General features: G+C 40.5%; 2 protein-coding genes across 3 annotated transcripts in view; one reads left to right on the top strand and one right to left on the bottom strand.

Annotated features, from left to right (window-relative positions):
- WDR83 (WD repeat domain 83) overlaps positions 1-15,650 on the top strand; it is a 108,372-nt gene extending 92,722 nt beyond the window's left edge. For both annotated transcript variants that reach the window (XM_053717835.1, XM_053717834.1), the window contains exon 10: positions 15,157-15,650. In XM_053717835.1, the coding sequence (XP_053573810.1) occupies positions 15,157-15,297 (141 nt within the window). In that variant the 3' untranslated portion in view covers positions 15,298-15,650. The remainder of the gene's footprint in view (positions 1-15,156) is intronic.
- The window catches only part of DHPS (deoxyhypusine synthase), a 211,794-nt gene continuing 205,289 nt past the window's right edge, over positions 15,503-22,007 (bottom strand). Inside the window, exon 10 of the mRNA XM_053717832.1 lies at positions 15,503-18,546. Within this exon, the coding sequence (XP_053573807.1) occupies positions 18,454-18,546 (93 nt within the window). The 3' untranslated portion in view covers positions 15,503-18,453. The remainder of the gene's footprint in view (positions 18,547-22,007) is intronic.

Here is a 22,007-nt window from a genome sequence, read left to right on the forward strand (position 1 = left end):
TGTTATTTCAAATTTTGTCAAAATTTGTTTCTCTTAAAGGCACAGTAACGTTTTTTATATTGCTTGTTAACTTGCTTTAAAGTGTTTTCCAAGCTTGCTAGTCTCATTGCTAGTCTGTACAAACATGTCTGAAACAGAGGATACTTGTTCATTATGTTTAAAAGCCATGGTGGAGCCCCATAGGAGAATGTGTACTAAATGTATTGATTTCACCTTAAACAGTAAAGATCAGTCTTTATCTATAAAAGAATTGTCACCAGAGGGGTCTGTCGAGGGGGAAGTTATGCCGACTAACTCTCCCCACGTGTCGGACCCTTCGCCTCCCGCTCAAGGGACGCACGCTAATATGGCGCCAAGTACATCAGGGACGCCCATAGCGATTACTTTGCAGGACATGGCTGCAATCATGAATAATACCGTCAGAGGTATTATCCAGATTGCCTGAATTGAGAGGCAAGCGCGATAGCTCTGGGGTTAGACGAGATACAGAGCGCGTAGATGCTGTAAGAGCCATGTCTGATACTGCGTCACAATATGCAGAACCTGAGGACGGAGAGCTTCAGTCTGTGGGTGACGTCTCTGAATCGGGGAGACCTGATTCAGAGATTTCTAATTTTAAATTTAAGCTTGAGAACCTCCGTGTATTGCTTGGGGAGGTATTAGCTGCTCTGAATGACTCTGACACAATTGCAGTGCCAGAGAAATTGTGTAGGCTGGATAAATACTATGCAGTGCTGGTGAGTACTGATGTTTTTCCAATACCTAAAAGGCTTACAGAAATTATTAGTAAGGAGTGGGATAGGCCCGGTGTGCCCTTTCCCCCACCTCCTATATTTAGAAAAATGTTTCCAATAGATGCCACTACACGGGACTTATGGCAGACTGTCTCTAAGGTGGAGGGAGCAGTTTCTACTTTAGCAAAGCGTACCACTATCCCGGTTGAGGACAGTTGTGCTTTTTCAGATCCAATGGATAAAAAATTAGAGGGTTACCTTAAGAAAATGTTTATTCAACAAGGTTTTATTTTATAGCCCCTTGCATGCATTGCGCCTGTCACTGCTGCAGCGGCATTCTGGCTTGAGGCCCTGGAAGAGGCCATCCGTACAGCTCCATTGACTGAAATTGTTGACAAGCTTAGAACTCTTAAGCTAGCTAACTCATTTGTTTCTGATGCCATTCTTCATTTGACTAAACTAACGGCTAAGAATTCCGGATTCGCCATCCAGGCGCGTAGGGCGCTATGGCTCAAATCCTGGTCAGCTGATGTGACTTCAAAGTCTAAATTACTCAACATTCCTTTCAAGGGGCAGACCTTATTCGGGCCTGGTTTGAAAGAAATTATTGCTGACATTACTGGAGGTAAGGGTCATACCCTTCCTCAGGACAGGGCCAAATCAAAGGCCAAACAGTCTAATTTTCGTGCCTTTCGAAATTTCAAGGCAGGTGCAGCATCAACTTCCTCTGCTTCAAAACAAGAGGGAACTTTTGCTCAATCCAAGCAGGCCTGGAAACCTAACCAGTCCTGGAACAAGGGCAAGCAGGCCAGAAAGCCTGCTGCTGCCTCTAAGACAGCATGAAGGATCTAGTAGGGGGCAGACTCTCTCTCTTCGCCCAGGCGTGGGCAAGAGATGTTCAGGATCCCTGGGCGTTGGAGATCATATCTCAGGGATATCTTCTGGACTTCAAAGCTTCTCCTCCACAAGGGAGATTTCACCTTTCAAGATTATCTGCAAACCAGATAAAGAAAGAGGCATTCCTAAGCTGCGTACAAGATCTCCTTGTAATGGGAGTGATCCATCCAGTTCCGTGGACGGAACAAGGACAGGGGTTTTATTCAAATCTGTTTGTGGTTCCCAAAAAAGAGGGAACCTTCAGACCAATTTTGGATTTAAAGATCCTAAACAAATTCCTCAGAGTTCCGTCATTCAAGATGGAAACTATTCGAACCATTTTACCCATGATCCAAGAGGGTCAGTACATGACCACAGTGGACTTAAAGGATGCCTACCTTCACATTCCGATTCACAAGAATCATCATCAGTTCCTGAGGTTTGCCTTTCTAGACAGGCATTACCAATTTGTAGCTCTTCCATTCGGGTTGGCTACAGCCCCAAGAATTTTTACAAAGGTTCTGGGTACACTTCTGGCGGTCCTAAGACCGCGAGGCATAGCGGTGGCTCCTTACCTGGACGACATCCTGATACAGGCGTCAAGCTTTCAAATTGCCAAATCTCATACAGAGATAGTTCTGGCATTCCTGAGGTCGCATGGGTGGAAAGTGAACGAAGAAAAGAGTTCTCTATCTCCTCTCACAAGGGTTTCCTTCCTAGGGACTCTAATAGATTCTGTAGAAATGAAAATTTACCTGACGGAGTCCAGGTTATCAAAACTTCTAAATGCTTGCCGTGTTCTTCACTCCATTCCGCGCCCCACGGTGGCTCAGTGCATGGAAGTAATCGGCTTAATGGTAGCGGCGATGGACATAGTGCCATTCGCGCGCCTGCATCTCAGACCACTGCAATTATGCATGCTCAGTCAGTGGAATGGGGATTACACAGATTTGTCCCCTCTACTAAATCTGGATCAGGAAACCAGAGATTCTCTTCTCTGGTGGTTATCTCGGGCCCATCTGTCCAAGGGTATGACCTTTCGCAGACCAGATTGGACAATTGTAACAACAGATGCCAGCCTTCTAGGTTGGGGTGCAGTCTGGAACTCCCTGAAGGCTCAGGGTTCATGGACTCAGGAGGAGAAACTTCTCCCAATAAATATTCTGGAGTTAAGAGCAATATTCAATGCTCTTCTGGCTTGGCCTCAGCTAGCAACACTGAGGTTCATCAGATTTCAGTCGGACAACATCACGACTGTGGCTTACATCAACCATCAAGGGGGAACCAGGAGTTCCCTAGCGATGTCAGAAGTCTCCAAGATAATTCGCTGGGCAGAGACTCACTCTTGCCACCTGTCAGCGATCCATATCCCAGGTGTAGAGAACTGGGAGGCGGATTTTCTAAGTCGTCAGACTTTTCATCCGGGGGAATGGGAACTCCATCCGGAGGTGTTTGCTCAATTGGTTCTCCGTTGGGGCAAACCAGAATTGGATCTCATGGAGTCTCGCCAGAACGCCAAGCTTCCTTCTTACGGATCCAGGTCCAGGGACCCAGAAGCGGCACTGATAGATGCTCTAGCAGCGCCTTGGTTCTTCAACCTGGCTTATGTGTTTCCACCGTTTTCTCTGATCCCTCGTCTGATTGCCAAAATCAAACAGGAAAGAGCATCTGTGATATTGATAGCGTCTGCGTGGCCACGCAGGACCTGGTATGCAGACCTAGTGGACATGTCATCCTTTCCACCATGGACTCTGCCTCTGAGACAAGACCTTCTAATACAAGGTCCTTTCAATCATCCGAATCTACTTTCTCTGAGACTAACTGCATGGAGATTGAACGCTTGATCCTATCAAAGCGTGGCTTCTCCGAGTCAGTAATTGATACCTTAATACAGGCACGAAAGCCTGTCACCAGGAAAATTTACCACAAGATATGGCGTAAATATCTTCATTGGTGTGAATCCAAGAATTACTCATGGAGTAGGGTTAGGATTCCTAGGATATTGTCCTTCCTCCAAGAGGGTTTGGACAAAGGATTATCAGCTAGTTCTTTAAAGGGACAGATTTCTGCTCTGTCCTTTTACACAAGCGTCTGGCAGAAGTTCCAGACGTTCAGGCATTTTGTCAGGCTTTAGTTAGAATTAAGCCTGTGTTTAAACCTGTTGCTCCTCCATGGAGCTTAAACTTGGTTCTTAAAGTTCTTCATTCTATTGATATCAAACTTCTTTCATGGAAAGTTCTTTTTCTGATGGCTATTTCCTCGGCTCGAAGAGTCTCTGAGTTATCTGCCTTACATTGTGCTTCTCCTTATCTGATCTTTCATTCAGATAAAGTTGTTCTGCGTACAAAACCTGGGTTTTTACCTAAGGTGGTTTCTAACAAGAATATCAATCAAGAGATTGTTGTTCCAGCATTATGTCCTAATCCTTCTTCAAAGAAGGAACGTCTTTTGCATAATCTAGATGTAGTCCGTGCCTTGAAGTTTTACTTACAGGCTACTAAAGATTTTCGCCAAACATCTAACCTGTTTGTTGTTTACTCTGGACAGAGGAGAGGTCAGAAGGCCTCGGCAACCTCTCTTTCTTTTTGGCTTCGGAGTATAATCCGTTTAGCCTATGAGACTGCTGGACAGCAGCCTCCTGAAAGGATTACAGCTCATTCTACTAGAGCTGTGGATTCCACCTGGGCCTTTAAAAATGAGGCCTCTGTTGAACAGATTTGCAAGGCTGCAACTTGGTCTTCGCTTCATAACTTTTACAAATTTTACAAATTTGATACTTTTGCTTCTTCGGAGGCTGTTTTTGGGAGAAAGGTTCTACAGGCAGTGGTTCCTTCCGTTTAAGTTCCTGCCTTGTCCCTCCCATCATCCGTGTACTTTAGCTTTGGTATTGGTTTCCCACAAGTAATGGATGATCCGTGGACTGGATACACTTAACAAGAGAAAACATAATTTATGCTTACCTGATAAATGTATTTCTCTTGTAGTGTATCCAGTCCACGGCCCGCCCTGTCCTTTTCAGGCAGGTCTAAATTTTAATTAAACTACAGTCACCACTGCACCCTATGGTTTCTCCTTTCTCGGCTTGTTTCGGTCGAATGACTGGATATGGCAGTGAGGGGAGGAGCTATATAGCAGCTCTGCTGTGGGTGATCCTCTTGCAATTTCCTGTTGGGAAGGAGAATATCCCACAAGTAATGGATGATCCGTGGACTGGATACACTACAAGAGAAATAAATTTATCAGGTAAGCATAAATTATGTTTCTTCTTGTCCTGAGGTAGGAAAGATCCCTTTCCACCCATAAATTTAGAATTGATTTCCGCCAGACCAGGTCCAAACAGAGTTTTACCCTTATAAGGTAAAGCCAAAAGCTTGACCTTTAAAGAAATATCAGCAGACCAAGATTTTAACCACAGAGCTTTGCCGGCTAGCACAGTGAAGCTATACATCTTAGCTCCCAGTCTACTTATCTGCATGTTAGCATCACAGATACAGGTATTGGCCAGTTTGAGAGCTTTGATCCTATCTTGTATCTCTACCTTAGTTTTCTCTGAAATAAGATCAGACAAGGCATCACACCAATAAGATGCTGCTCCCGCAACCGTGGCAATACTCGCTGCAAGTTGCCACTGTAATCCTTGATGGATGTACATCTTTTTTAAGTAAGCCTCTAGCTTCTTATCCATTGGATCCTTAAAAGAGCAACTATCCTCTATAGGAATGGTAGTTCTCCTAGCAAGAGTAGAAATAGCTCCTTCTACTTTAGGCACAGTGCGCCATGATTCACAAATAGAGTCAGCAACAGGAAACATCTTTTTGAAAACAGGGGAAGGGGAAAAAGAAACCCCTGGCTTATCCCATTCCAGAGCTATAATTTCAGACATCTTTCTTGGGACAGGAAAAACCCTCTCAGAAGATGAAGAATCATAAACTCTATCCAGTTTAGAATTCACTGCGGGGTTAACAGCAACCGAAGGTTCAGAGTCGTCCAACGTAGCTAGAACCTCCTTCAGTAGTAACCGGAGGTGTTCAAGCTTAAATCTAAAATTTACCTCTTCAGATTCTGAAGATTTTTCTGCTAAAGTGTCAGAGTCTGAGATTTCACCTTCAGAAGCTTCTGAAGTATTTTCCTCATCAGACAAATGAAAAAGATTGACTAATGCAGACTTAGAGGGGTCAGAAGCCTTACGATCAGGCAATGTTCAGATTTTCTCTTATGCTTACCTGAGGCAGGGAAAGCTGACAAACCTGCTGATACTGCTGAAGTAATCTTAGGGGCAAAATCCCCAGGTAAATAAACACCCCAGGTGGATGAGAGGGCACAGAAGGCACAGTATGAGAAACAACTAAGGCTTGGGACGTTTGAGGATAAAGCTGAGGCAGGTCACGCACAGTATTATCCTGAGAGACACTTGGCTTAGAAGGGAGTAGCTTGTCCTTAAATTTTAAAGTTTTAGCTAAACATAAGGAGCAAAATTGCATAGGCAGGACAATTTTGGCCTCTAAACATAGTAAACATTTATCCTTAGAGATAGACTGATCCTGTTCTGAGTCCATAGCTATAGTAGAACAGGCCCCACTAGCAATGACAAAGTAGATAAAAAATAAAATAAAGAAATTTGAAATATCAAAATTAATTATTAAGGTTTAATATCAAAATTAGGAACAAATATAGATGGTCTATATCATCAAAAATGTTTAAAACAACCTCAGATTGCCTGAGGCTCCTACCAGCCAGAAAAGACACCCCACTAGTTAGAGGGAAAATGGTCTGTGACCGTTGAAACGTCGTGTGCTGAATATTGTTTTTAATAAAGTCTTTTTAACCTTAGACTTTGCCACGGTTCTTCTATATATTTTCCACGCACAACTTTTTTAACTCCGCACTGGTGGTTAGTAATAGCCACGATACATCTTTGGTATATACATTGGCCGGTACTGCGTTGAGGCATCGAGGAGGAGCTTGCAGCATACCGTTGAGCAGTTTACTGGGCGACTGTTAGAGCCCAGAAGGCACATATAGCACTTGTTCAGTGCTTTGGACCCTGTAAGTACGGGATATTTGAGTGGGGAATTTCTGACATCATTGACCCTGCACTATTGTGGCGCCTTCTTTCTTTTCTATATCTTTGAACCTACAGGATTGTACTCCAACTACACTCAGAAGAAGCAGCTTGCCACAGATCATCGCTACCCTTTGCTGGGACACTAAAGTTTATCAATTCTGAATGTGGGAACACCTCTTTTTCCTGAAATCAGGACACTTCACCAGAACTGATAAGTGTTTATTTTATTACCCTCATTGAGGGGTTCTTTAATACCTGTGTATTTATAATACTTGTTTTTTATTTTTCATTTGTCATTTTAGCACTGTTTGGACACATTTATTGTGACATATTGGTGTTACGAGCACTGTTTTGACACATGCTACATTTGTGTTCTAGCAAGGATTATTTGGTATAAAACCTTAACACATTTCGTATAGCACATTTAGGCGCATCCAATTTAGCATATTTATATGTGATACATTTCAAAATTAACAAAACCGACACGAGAAACCTCTAGCTGTTTTTCTCCACGACTCCACTCCATTACCGAGGCAAAGAGAATGACTGGGGATTATGGGTAAGGGAGGTTACACTTAACAGCTTTGCTGGGGTGCTCTTTGCCTCCTCCTGCTGGCCAGGAGTTGAATATCCCACTAGTAATTGGAATGACGTTGTGGACTCTCCATGTTATAGGAAAGAAATATTTTAGATCAACATTTTATTTTCCTATGATAAAGGCTCTTTAGACATAGAAATGAGTAGTATTGTAATACTTCTTGCTAGAAACTTAATTCTTGAGATGGAAGCATAAAAAGCTCCTAAATTAACAGAATAACTTCACCTTTTTTAAATTATCAAATGATACTTGAGCCATATGACGAAAAACCTGACAGAAAGACAAGTATGGACATTTGTTAAAAAAATGGGATGTTTATTTGTATTCAAGAACATTCAAAAACACATTTTATATACATGTGAGAAATTAGTCTGGGTTGGTCAACTTTATAATTTAGAATAAATGTCAATGGAGGGACCTGGCTAGGATGAGGGGAAGGAGAGGTTGATCATGCAAAAAAATCAAATAATAAATGATATACATAGATACACACATATTCTAAATTGGTATTACAGTAGAAATATAATATAAATTTTCTTTTTTTCTTTTTTAATGACTCATTCTGTATTATATATTTTTTATTAGATATAATTTGGATCTATATTTGTTTTCAAAATCTCTGAGCCATAATGTATATGATATTATGAACTTGGTTTGATGTATTGCCTATTTGATTATAAATAAAGATATAATACGTTAATGAACAAGCAACTTAATTTGAAGAATGTTTAAGAATGCCTTTGTGATGCATGACGTAATAAAATTCTTAAGATAAAAAAAAAAGATTGCTGCCACTGGGGGGGGGGGGGGGGTCACGCAGGAGGGTAATGCCTACATTACTACACTATTTTCCTTACTAGCTAACTAATTAACCTATTCACTACCGGAAGTGTGGTGTGCAGCTGCAATTATTGGCCTTCTAATTACCAAAAACCAATGACAAAGCCATGTATGTCTGTTATTTCTGAACAAAGGGGATCCCAGAGAAGCTTTTACAACCATTTGTGTCATAATTGCACAAGCGTTATGTAAATAATTTCAGTGAGAAACCCAAAAGTTAGTGGAATAGTTCTTTTTTTTTTTTTATTATTTTTTAAATATATAGTTTTGAAAAAAAAGGTCTATTTCTGTTTATATGGAGTGATAGAAAAAATTCAAAAAAACATAATTTATGCTTACCTGATAAATTCCTTTCTTCTGTTGTGTGATCAGTCCACGGGTCATCATTACTTCTGGGATATTATCTGCTCCCCTACAGGAAGTGCAAGAGGATTCACCCAGCAGAGTTGCTATATAGCTCCTCCCCTCTACGTCACCTCCAGTCATTCGACCAAAGACCAACGAGAAAGGAGAAGCCAAGGGTGAAGTGGTGACTGAATTATAATTTAAAAAATATTTACCTGCCTTAAAAAAACAGGGCGGGCCGTGGACTGATCACACAACAGAAGAAAGGAATTTATCAGGTAAGCATAAATTATGTTTTCTTCTGTTATGTGTGATCAGTCCACGGGTCATCATTACTTCTGGGATACCAATACCAAAGCAAAAGTACACGGATGACGGGAGGGATAGGCAGGCTCATTATACAGAAGGAACCACTGCCTGAAGAACCTTTCTCCCAAAAATAGCCTCCGAAGAAGCAAAAGTGTCAAATTTGTAAAATTTGGAAAAAGTATGAAGCGAAGACCAAGTTGCAGCCTTGCAAATCTGTTCAACAGAGGCCTCATTCTTAAAGGCCCAAGTGGAAGCCACAGCTCTAGTGGAATGAGCTGTAATTCTTTCAGGAGGCTGCTGTCCAGCAGTCTCATAGGCTAAACGTATTATGCTACGAAGCCAAAAAGAGAGAGAGGTAGCAGAAGCTTTTTGACCTCTCCTCTGTCCAGAATAAACGACAAACAGGGAAGAAGTTTGGCGAAAATCTTTAGTTGCCTGCAAGTAGAACTTGAGGGCACGAACTACATCCAGATTGTGTAGAAGACGTTCCTTCTTTGAAGAAGGATTTGGACACAAGGATGGAACAACAATCTCTTGATTGATATTCCTGTTAGAGACAACCTTAGGTAAGAACCCAGGTTTAGTACGCAGAACTACCTTGTCTGAGTGAAAGATCAGATAAGGAGAATCACAATGTAGGGCTGATAACTCAGAGACTCTTCGAGCCGAGGAAATAGCCATTAAAAATAGAACTTTCCAAGATAACAATTTTATATCAATGGAATGAAGGGGTTCAAACGGAACACCCTGTAAAACGTTAAGAACTAAGTTTAAACTCCATGGCGGAGCAACAGTTTTAAACACAGGCTTGATCCTAGCTAAAGCCTGACAAAAGGCCTGGATGTCTGAATTTTCTGACAGACGCCTGTGTAACAAGATGGACAGAGCTGAGATCTGTCCCTTTAATGAGCTAGCCGATAAACCCTTTTCTAAACCTTCTTGTAGAAAAGACAATATCCTAGGAATCCTAACCTTACTCCAGGAGTAATCTTTGGATTCACACCAGTATAGGTATTTACGCCATATTTTATGGTAAATCTTTCTGGTAACAGGCTTCCTAGCCTGTATCAGGGTATCAATAACCGACTCAGAAAAACCACGTTTTGATAAAATCAAGCGTTCAATTTCCAAGCAGTCAGCTTCAGAGAAGTTAGACTTTGATGTTTGAATGGACCCTGAATCAGAAGGTCCTGTCTTAGAGGTAGAGACCAAGGCGGACAGGATGACATGTCCACTAGATCTGCATACCAAGTCCTGCGCGGCCATGCAGGCGCTATTAGAATCACTGATGCTCTCTCCTGTTTGATCTTGGCAATCAATCGAGGAAGCAGCGGGAAGGGTGGAAACACATAAGCCATCCTGAAGTTCCAAGGTGCTGTCAAAGCATCTATCAGAACCGCTCCCGGATCCCTGGATCTGGATCCGTAGCGAGGAAGTTTGGCGTTCTGGCGAGACGCCATGAGATCTATCTCTGGTTTGCCCCAACGTCGAAGTATTTGGGCAAAGACCTCCGGATGAAGTTCCCACTCCCCCGGATGAAGAGTCTGGCGACTCAGGAAATCCGCCTCCCAGTTCTCCACTCCCGGGATGTGGATTGCTGACAGGTGGCAAGAGTGAGACTCTGCCCAGCGAATTATCTTTGATACTTCTATCATTGCTAGGGAGCTTCTTGTCCCTCCCTGATGGTTGATGTAAGCTACAGTCGTGATGTTGTCCGACTGAAACCTGATGAACCCCCGAGTCTTTAACTGGGGCCAAGCTAGAAGGGCATTGAGAACTGCTCTCAATTCCAGAATGTTTATTGGCAGGAGACTTTCCTCCTGACTCCATTGTCCCTGAGCCTTCAGAGAATTCCAGACAGCGCCCCAACCTAGAAGGCTGGCGTCTGTTGTTACAATTGTCCAGTCCGGCCTGCTGAACGGCATCCCCCTGGACAGATGTGGCCGAGAAAGCCACCATAGAAGAGAGTTTCTGGTCTCTTGATCCAGATTCAGAGTGGGGGACAAATCTGAGTAATCCCCATTCCACTGACTCAGCATGCACAATTGCAGCGGTCTGAGATGTAGACGTGCAAAGGGTACTATGTCCATTGCTGCTACCATTAAGCCGATCACCTCCATGCATTGAGCTACTGACGGGAGTTGAATGGAATGAAGGACACGGCATGCATTTAGAAGCTTTGTTAATCTGTCCTCTGTCAGATAAATCTTCATTTCTACAGAATCTATAAGAGTCCCCAAGAATGGAACTCTTGTGAGAGGCAAGAGAGAACTCTTCTTTTCGTTCACTTTCCATCCATGCGACCTTAGAAATGCCAGAACTAACTCTGTATGAGACTTGGCAGTTTGAAAGCTTGAAGCTTGTATCAGAATGTCGTCTAGGTACGGAGCTACCGAAATTCCTCGCGGTCTCAGAACCGCTAGAAGGGCACCCAGAACCTTTGTGAAGATTCTTGGAGCCGTAGCCAATCCGAATGGAAGGGCTACAAACTGGTAATGCCTGTCTAAGAAGGCAAACCTTAGATACCGGTAATGATCTTTGTGAATCGGTATGTGAAGGTAAGCATCCTTTACATCCACTGTGGTCATGTACTGACCCTTTTGGATCATGGGTAAGATTGTCCGAATAGTTTCCATTTTGAACGATGGAACTCTTAGGAATTTGTTTAGGATCTTTAAATCCAAGATTGGCCTGAAAGTTCCCTCTTTTTTGAGAACCACAAACAGGTTTGAGTAAAACCCTTGTCCCTGTTCCGACCGCGGAACCGGATGGATCACTCCCATTAATAATAGATCTTGTACACAGCGTATAAACGCGTCTTTCTTTATTTGGTTTGTTGACAACCTTGACAGATGAAATCTCCCTCTTGGAGGAGATAATTTGAAGTCTAGAAGGTATCCCTGAGATATGATCTCTAGCGCCCAGGGATCCTGGACATCTCTTGCCCAAGCCTGGGCGAAGAGAGAGAGTCTGCCCCCCACTAGATCCGGTCCCGGATCGGGGGCCCTCGGTTCATGCTGTCTTTGAGGCAGCAGCAGGTTTACTGGCCTGCTTGCCCTTGTTCCAGGACTGGTTAGGCTTCCAGCCTTGTCTGTAACGAGCAACAGTTCCTCCCTGTTTTGGAGCAGTGGAGGGTGGCGCTGCTCCTGCTTTGAAATTCCGAAAGGGACGAAAATTAGACTGTCTAGCCTTAGCTTTGGCTTTGTCTTGAGGTAGAGCGTGGCCCTTACCTCCTGTAATGTCAGCAATAATTTCTTTCAAACCGGGCCCAAATAAAGTTTGCCCCTTGAAAGGTATATTAAGTAATTTGGACTTAGAAGTTACATCAGCCGACCAGGATTTTAGCCACAGCGCCCTGCGTGCCTGAATGGCGAATCCTGAATTCTTAGCCGTAAGTTTGGTTAAATGTACTACGGCCTCCGAAATGAATGAATTAGCTAGTTTAAGGACTCTAAGCCTGTCCGTAATGTCGTCCAGCGTAGCTGAACTGAGGTTCTCTTCTAGAGACTCAATCCAAAATGCTGCCGCAGCCGAGATCGGCGCGATGCATGCAAGGGGTTGCAATATAAAACCTTGTTGAACAAACATTTTCTTAAGGTAACCCTCTAATTTTTTATCCATAGGATCTGAAAAAGCACAGCTATCCTCCACCGGGATAGTGGTACGCTTAGCTAAAGTAGAAACTGCTCCCTCCACCTTAGGGACCGTTTGCCATAAGTCCCGTGTGGTGGCGTCTATAGGAAACATCTTTCTAAATATTGGAGGGGGTGAGAACGGCACACCGGGTCTGTCCCACTCCTTAGTAACAATTTCAGTTAATCTCTTAGGTATAGGAAAAACGTCAGTACTCGCCGGTACCGCAAAGTATTTATCCAACCTACACATTTTCTCTGGTATTGCAACAGCGTTACAATCGTTGAGAGCTGCTAAGACCTCCCCTAGTAATACACGGAGGTTTTCCAATTTAAACTTAAAATTTGAAATATCTGAATCCAATCTGTTTGGATCAGAACCGTCACCTACAGAATGAAGCTCTCCGTCCTCATGCTCTGCAAGCTGTGACGCAGTATCAGACATGGCCCTAGAATTATCAGCGCACTCTGTTCTCACCCCAGAGTGATCACGCTTGCCTCTTAGTTCTGGTAATTTAGCCAAAACTTCAGTCATAACAGTAGCCATATCTTGTAATGTTATCTGTAATGGCTGCCCAGATGTACTAGGCGCCATAATATCACGCACCTCCCGGGCGGGAGATGCAGGTACTGACACGTGAGGCGAGTTAGTCGGCATAACTCTCCCCTCGCTGTTTGGTGAAATTTGTTCAATTTGTACAGATTGGCTTTTATTTAAGGTAGCATCAATACAGCTAGTACATAAATTTCTATTGGGCTCCACCTTGGCATTGGAACAAATGACACAGGTATCTTCCTCTGAATCAGACATGTTTAACACACTAGCAAGAAACATGCAACTCGGTTACAAGTTTATTTAATAAAAACGTACTGTGCCTCAAAAGCACTAAACGATTAAATGACAGTTGAAATAATGAACTGAAAAACAGTTATAGCATCACTCTTAACAAACAACACAACTTTTTAGCAAAGGTCTGTTCCCATTAGTAAAATAACACTAATTAAATTTTAAACATAAAAATTACAGAGCAACGTTTTAAATCACAGTCACTATTAAATCTCACAGCTCTGCTGAGAGAATCTACTTCCCTTCAAAGAAGTTTGAAGACCCCAGAGTTCTGTCAAAGATGAACCGGATCATGCAGAAAATATAAGTGTAACTGACTGAAAATTTTTTGATGCGTAGCAAAGAGCGCCAAAAAACGGCCCCTCCCCCTCACACACAGCAGTGAGAGAGAAACGAAACTGTCATAATCAAAACAAGCAGACTGCCAAGTGGAAAAAATAATGCCCAAATATTTATTCACTCAGTACCTCAGAAATGCAAACGATTCTACATTCCAGCAAAAACGTTTAACATGAATTAAATACCTATTAAAAGGTTTAATGTACTTTTACAGAGTAATTCCGGTGAAATACCATCCCCAGAATACTGAAGTGTAGAGTATACATACATGTCATTATATCGGTATAGCAGGATTTTCTCATCAATTCCATTCAGAAAATAAAAACTGCTACATACCTCAATGCAGATTCAACTGCCCGCTGTCCCCTGATCTGAAGCTTTTACCTCCCTCAGATGGCCGAGAAACAGCAATATGATCTTAACTACTCCGGTTAAAATCATAATAAAAAACTCTGGTAGATTCTTCTTCAAACTCTGCCAGAGAAGTAATAACACGCTCCGGTGCTATTGTAAAATAACAAACTTTTGATTGAAGTTATAAAAACTAAGTATAATCACCATAGTCCTCTCACACCTCCTATCTAGTCTTTGGGTGCAAGAGAATGACTGGAGGTGACGTAGAGGGGAGGAGCTATATAGCAACTCTGCTGGGTGAATCCTCTTGCACTTCCTGTAGGGGAGCAGATAATATCCCAGAAGTAATGATGACCCGTGGACTGATCACACATAACAGAAGAAATTATCTGTTACACACAAAAAACCTTAGTGCAATCTGTACCAAATGGCAGTATGTGGGGATGCACTGTAGTCCCTCTGGGAGGGTTGAAGGGGTCAAGTCCAGCGGGAACGCATGGGAATGGAGTTCCTGCACTATTTTTGCAGGAGGAACTAAGTCCCCCCTGAACAGAGAACATAAACTCTTTAGTAAACACTGCTGCTGCTGGTGGGAGGAGCTGGGAACAGTCTGGTTAGAGGGATAGTGAGATACTCTAGTAATGGTCAGTAACACTTTCTACAGTACACTAAATTAAAGCCTGTCAGCGGTCCTGCTGTGTGATCACCCTGCACTGTGTAGAACACATGGTGATTACATTTCTATGTGGCTTGCTCTGGGGATATTTAGCTCCCCTTCTCAGAAATAGGTCTAATGCACCATAAGTGGGTGAGACTTTGTGACAGAGGAGGAGTCTGGAGTCAGCCTGCCCTGGAAAGGAAAGAGGGCGTGCAGAAATAAAACTAAGTTGGCTATGCAATATGTGAGTTAAAAACAAAGTATGGACACCCTTGAGGGGGGTGGAAGGCTTGGTGAGTTCCCACACTTTTTTGTAGGACTTGACCCCTGGTTAAAACAATATGATGTAAGTTCCGATAATGAACCTTTGTTAGCTGATTTTGAGCCCTCTCTCTGCTGTTACATTACAACTAGCCATCATATGAAGGATTTTTACAAAATTGCTAAGTTTTACATTTGTATTTGGAAGCTTTGTGTGGCAAGAATAACTTTCACCGTGTGTTTGTTCTTAAACATTGTAACATAATTATTGATGATGATTTTTTGTTTATCTTTACAGGGTTCCTTAGTTCTCAAGCTGCCAGTTAGTAAAGGGGCTGTCCAGTCTCTCTCATTTCACCCTACAGAGCCCATGTTGCTAACTGCAAGCGAGGGTGGCATTCAAGTTTGGAGTGGATCCTCACAGGAGGAAGATTGTTGAGTGGAGAGAATTCCCCATTAAATAATTGTTGTGCATTACAACTGTAATAATTAGTTGCAATAGACTCTTATTATTTGTTCTGCTTCCTTTTTAAATGACCATACACTTTACTGTATTACATCCTTGGCTTCTAAAGTTACCATTTTGTTCAGAAAATGTTCTCTCCCCTTTGTAATATTATTTGGAAGATATCTCATGATTTCACTTATCCTGGAGCAATATTATTTTATTATTTACATGCAAATGAACAAGGCATTATATGTGTATATAACAATTCCTCCTAATTTGTCATACAAATATGTCTACAACTCTAACACATAACTATTTAGAAAAAATAAAGTTTTATAAAATCACAGATTTTCATAATTCCCCCAACATTTTTCCCCCTCTTTTCGGAGTATAAATATTTATTGATATCTGGCTTCCTTTAAAGAGACAGGAAACCCAAGTTTTTCTATCTTTATTCAGACAGAGAATACAATTTTAAAAAAAGTTTCCAATTTACTTCTATTATCAAATTTGCATTGTTTTCTTGTTATGCTTTGTTGAAGAGATATCTAGATAGGTAGTGTTCACATGCCTGAAGCACTACATGACAGGAAATAGTGCTGCCATCTAGTGTCTATAACTTTGTTGAAAAACTACTGCCATATAGTGGTGCATACACGTGCACACTCCTGAACTTACCTTCCTGCTTTTCAACAAAGGATAACCAGAAAACAATGATAATAGAAGTAAATTGGAAAGTTGATTAAAATTGTGTTTGAAAGAAAAGAAAAAATATTCCCATAGGCACTCACTTAATAGAAGGGAGTGTAAGGGCCAAAACATAAAACTTAACTTTTATTAAACTAATTATAAAAAAAGGTGGAATGAAGATACTATGATAAAAAATATATTAAAAAGGAAAAAAATATTTCCATTTCTGTTAACCTGGAGAAAGATACAGTATGTATCTAAAGTTTTTTTAGTCGCTAAATACTTCACAAAGGGCCTCTTTATCCTGTAACATGTCCTTATACTGTATCTATACGGCCGCTAGTAACTCATTTTTGAACTTTAGATACATACTGTATCTTTCTCCAGGTTAAGTGATATATGTTAATATTTTTTATCTCATAGTATCTTGTAGATACAGTCCACCTTTTTATAATTAGTTTAATTAAAGTTAAGTTTTATGTTTGGCTCCTTACACACCCTCAGTCTATTAAGTGAGTGCCTATGGGAATATTTGTTCTCTTCTTTCACATGTATGATTATTTTAATATAACCTGGCACCCCCCACTTTCTTCCTTGGGTTTTGATGAGTGTATGGGAATCTGATTGATATACTTCTTTCCAGTAAAATTGTATGTTCTATCTGAATCCTTAAAAAAAAAATTGCTCTTTATGCCCCTTTTAAAATGTCAACTTAAATAATTATATTTAAAAAAAAAATGTGATATATATATATAGCAACAGCAGACTAATGAAATGGGGAATGTATTTATTATGCAGGGCTGTATTATAGTGTTTGCATTATTGATCCTGTGTGTTTAACCCCTGCAAACTCTGCAGTTTCTGAGCAGAAAACAGTGGTGAGACAGTCAGTAGCAGCACTGAGCGCTACAATGCTTGCATCTTCCCCATGCAGGGCTTTACCTGTGTGTGTAAAGGAGCATTCTAGTGCTAACATTGCATGATCTAATTCATTAAAGCATGCAATTTTTGCACTATTGTCACCGTTTCTGTGTTAAAGGGATATTCCAGCCAAAATTGGAATCCACATGCATGCGTTTCAGTTTTGAATAGAAGTATTTTTCTAATATAAATATATTGGCAAAAGTGATTCTAATAAAAGCTATAGCTGTTTCAAAAGTGTATTTAAGTGTGCACTGTGCACTAGCACTTTACATACACAACTTGCACAAGAAGCCTACGGTGCTAGTACCATCTGGTAATGACCCAATTTGTTAACTGCTGACGGGAAACAAGCCCCACTGGTGCTCTGAGCAGCTGCAGGATTTAAAATACTGGTGCACTGAGAATATCTAGCTATGCGTCACATGCACAGAAACATTTTAATACTTAAGCAGTGATAACTTTTACTAGAGACAATACATGTATATTGCAAATATGATTCTATTCAAATATGTGATTCATCTATGTGCATTTAAATTTTGACTGGGATGCCCCTTTAAACCCCTAAAATGGGGTTAAAGGGACAGTGTAGCCAAAATTAAACTTTCATGATTCAGATAGGACATGAAATTTTAAACAACTTTCTAATTGACTTTTATCATTAAATTTGCTTTGTTCCCTTGATGGTATTTTTGAAAAACCAAAACCTAGGTAGGCTCAAACAGATTTCTAAATCGTTGAAAACCGCCTCTTAGCTTAGAGCATTTTGAAAGTTTTTCACAGTTTGACAGTATTACTTCATGTGTGTCATATAGATAACATTGTGCTCACTCACGTGCAGTTATTTATGAGTCTGCACTGATTGGCTAACCTGCATGTCTGTCAAAAGCACTGAGCTAAGGAGGCAGTCTGCAGAGGTTTAGATACAAGTTTATCAGAGAGGTAAAACAAATATTAATATAACTGTGTTGGTTATGCAAAACTGGTGAATGGGTAATAAAGGGATAATCTATCTTTTTAAAACAATAAAAATTTTGGTGTAGACTGTCCCTTTAAAGTGGCACATAACATGTAATTTTAAACAACTTTTCAATTTACTTCTATTAGCTTATTTGCTTTGTTCTTTTGCTATCATTTGTTAAATATCATACCTAGGTAGGCTCAGGAGCAGCAATGCACTACTGGGAGCTAGCTGGTAATTGAATGCTGTATCTAAATTATGAAAGAGAAAATTTGGAATTCATGTCCTTTTAAAAAAAACTGATCAACCCCATAGCTAGCTATGACCAGTAATGCAGAATTGACCTGCTCTAATGAATGACAGTATATAATGCATACATTAGAATGTCCTTTTCATGTGTTGCTTATTTCTATAGATCTTCTGTAGTAGGTTCTGCAGAGCATTGCTGAACGTCCATAGACCGATCATAGGGCAGCATAGATATAGCCAGTGCGAGATGAGAAACATGCAATATACTGACATCATATGGGGTAGGTTAAGTGAGGTTCTGCTGGTTTCTCCTGGGCCTCACTCCATTACTCTTGCTTCTTACTAGAAAATTCTGTCTGTTTCTTAGCAAATGTTTGAGCGACAAGGAGTGGAAATACAAGAGATGCATCTGCATAGACCTGTGAGGGAAACCAAAAAGGCTTTAGGAAAAATAGATCAGGAGAAAACAAGAATGTAAACATGTTTTATGGAGCAAGTAACAGGAATACAGAGGTATGAAAAGGGCTTGCCAAAATGTATAGCTAACCGACAGAGGGGAAGAGTTGTCTTTGGAAATATGAGAGGATAGTGAAGGAGTTAGCCTTAAGGAACAGCAGAACTTATGTTATATAGATCACTGGAAAGAATGCTGTACAAAGATATTATTAATACTTGATGAAAAATCCTTTTCTTTAAAGTGGAAGTAGAACCAAATTCAGGACTAGTGGATATTGTGCATTTTTGAAGTAGGTAGACAACCTCGATGTAGGCACAACCTTGTGCAAAAATTATCTTTTAATAAAAAAAAAACCCAAAATAACTTACCAGATGTCTTTTTTTTATCCTTGGTTTCAAAAGTAAAATGAAAACCTCATTTCAAACAAGCTTATAAACAGAAACTGATCTAACCACAGGAAACATCTCAAACACAAATTAATTAGAACAAAAGAAAAAAAATATTTGAACAAGCACCTTTAGAAAAACAAAGTGCGAGATGTCAAACGTTATTATTACCCTGATGAAAAACAAATAAAATGCATTTTTTTTTTTGTAAAAGGAAGAGCTAGGGGGAAAAAAAACAGATCAGAAAAAAAAATTAATTAATCAGGTGGACAGTCACTAGGAGACTTAAAAACAAAACTTTCGGAGTAACTCCACTGCATACCAATGGGCTTTGGTAAAGACTGCAATCGATGGCAAACAGGATCTGGGATTCTCTGCCACACAGGCTACAGTATGGAACAGAGAAGCTAAAGCACAAGCATCACACTTTGGTAAAGATTCCTGGTCTGAGAGTTCTTTCATTGTCCAAAGGAACTTTCAACAATATAGAAGCACTCCCACTGCATACCATTGGACTCTGGTAAAGATTGGAATCAGGTAAGCTGAGTGTACTGGGACTGGTATAAATCTATGCCCATAAATGAGCGTATCATGATTCCACCAAATTGACATTATAACTTGGTTCCACTTTCTATTACTACGGGTGCAAACGTTGTTAAAAAAATCTTCTTCTTTTTTTTAATATTTGTTCGCCTTGTATGATTCTACATGTAGCACTCTCACTGCAGTATGTATGAAGACTATACTAAGGGCTCTATTTAACAAGCTCCGTATGGAGCTTGATGGCCCCTGTTTCTGGCAAGCCTACAGGCTCGCCAGAAACAACAGTTATAAAGCAGCGGTCACAAAGACCGCTGCTCCATAACCTGTCCGCCTGCTCTGAGCAGGCGGACAGACATCACCGGAAATCAACCCGATCGATTACGATCGGGTTGATTGACACCCCCTGCTGTCGGCTTATTGGCTGCGAGTCTGCAGGTGGCGGCGTTGCACCAGCAGCTCTTGTGAGCTGCTGGTGCAATACTGAATACGGTGAGCGTATTGCTCACCGTATTCAGCGAGGTCTGGCGGACCTGATCCGCACTGTCGGATCAGGTCCGCCAGACCTTGATAAATATGCCCCTAAGTCTGAATATCTCTTCCTATACTGCTAGTGGGACCGTCTCTACCATCACAGCAAATATTGCACTGGACTGCTAGTTTGAAACTTTTATTTTATACTTCATTTCCTCTTGCTGTGTAAGTTTAAAAGTTTACACTGGCTAACTTATAGTGTCAGTTATTTTTTTATGTATCATCCGTGCCTGTCCTAAGATATACTCCTGAGATTGGTGGGACTGCAAACTCACATAAGGTTATTTATTATTTACTGTGCCTTTATGTTCTTTACTGCTTACTATGCCTCCATGTTATTGTTTATTCCCTTTCTCCCATATAACCTTAACTATGTGTGACTTTTAAATATCAAGTGGCAATGTGTTGACTCCACAGAACGATCTATAGACCTGAAGCCCTAAAATCAACAGCATAATAATACTTTCATATTCTGTAGTATTTAATGGTTGAGCTATACACTTACTCCTGACTTATTACCTAGAGTAGAATTATAACATGGAAGTTTTTAATAGGTCATTGCTTTAACACCTCTATCTTTATCTAATGCTTCAATTTGCTCTGTCAGCGGCCGGGACAGGGTGTATTAAAACTTTTATCTCTTTAAAGCATGGCCTTACATGCCGGTGTTTACAATATAATACTAGATAGGTCCTTTTTGTCTTGTGAAATCTAACGTAAAATAACATACTGACACTAGGTCTCTATAAGGGGTTTCAGTAGGAGGAAGTGTACAAAGATTATTTCTTACTATACAAAGATTATCTCAGATATTTACTTTACAGTGGTCAGAGGGAAATGTATGTCGTTGCTCTGTATCCTGCAAATAAGGCACTGAGGTAGCACACTAGTATACCTATACACCCTATATGAACATAGGCCCTTAACTTTATAGCTCTAAGCTGTTTATCTATTCTACTATGTTAGTTGATCACATAAGTTAGAAAACTCATCACCTATCAGGTAACATCAAGTACTATTTCCATCGCCGTGCCTCCATTTAACTTGGAAACTTAAATATATTCTAGCTAAGCCACTATGAATCTTTATTTACCATTTTAAGTGTACATTGTTGTTTAAGTTATATAGCAGCTGTATGCGTTCAGAGATATATTTCAATGCTCCTGCTTCCATTGGAGGTTACAGCAATAAACCCTAAGAGAAAAGGCTCATCACCCCATTGTATATATTAACAGGCCCATAACAACTTGCAACCCCATATATATTTAAGTTAAACCATGTTTGATTCTCATTGGTTATCGTGAGTGTACATAGTTCCATATTATTTCTATCTAGCATGATATACACACCATACATTTATTTGTTTTATATAACACAAGATTGAATAATAAAGAAAAAAATTTGATTCACCATTTGAGATCTAAAAGTGGTCTCATGTTATTCATGGTTGCCCCCTGTAACCTCATGTTTACAATAATACTGGGAGGTCCAATAGTGGCCTCAGCTGCTAATTAGAGGGCATATAGTTTGATTGGCAAGCCCTGTATTCATTAATAATGCTGAATATGGCCATAGAAGTACACTTTGTTTATTGTGTCTTGATTTTACAAGTTATGTACCTGGAAATAATTTCTTTATACAGACCATATGACTATGTAATGTTTGCTTGCTTTGCTTTGCTTTGAATCTCAATAAAAAATAAATAAAAAAAATCTTAAGTGTGATTCCAAAAAAAGAATGAAAATACTTGAAAATAACTAAATTCAAGTTCCATGGGATGCTTAAAAATGCCATAAAAACATAATTTATTCTTACCAGATAAATTCCTTTCCTTCCTGCCAGGGAGAGTCAACAACTTCATTCCTTACTGTTGGGAAAAACAACACCTGGCCACCAGGAGGAGGCAAAGACTTAAATATTCCTCCCACTTCCCCTATCCTCCAGTCATTCTGCCAAGGGAACA

This window comes from Bombina bombina, chromosome 6 (genome assembly GCF_027579735.1).
Source record: "Bombina bombina isolate aBomBom1 chromosome 6, aBomBom1.pri, whole genome shotgun sequence".
In the NCBI taxonomy this organism is placed as follows: Eukaryota; Metazoa; Chordata; class Amphibia; order Anura; family Bombinatoridae; genus Bombina; species Bombina bombina.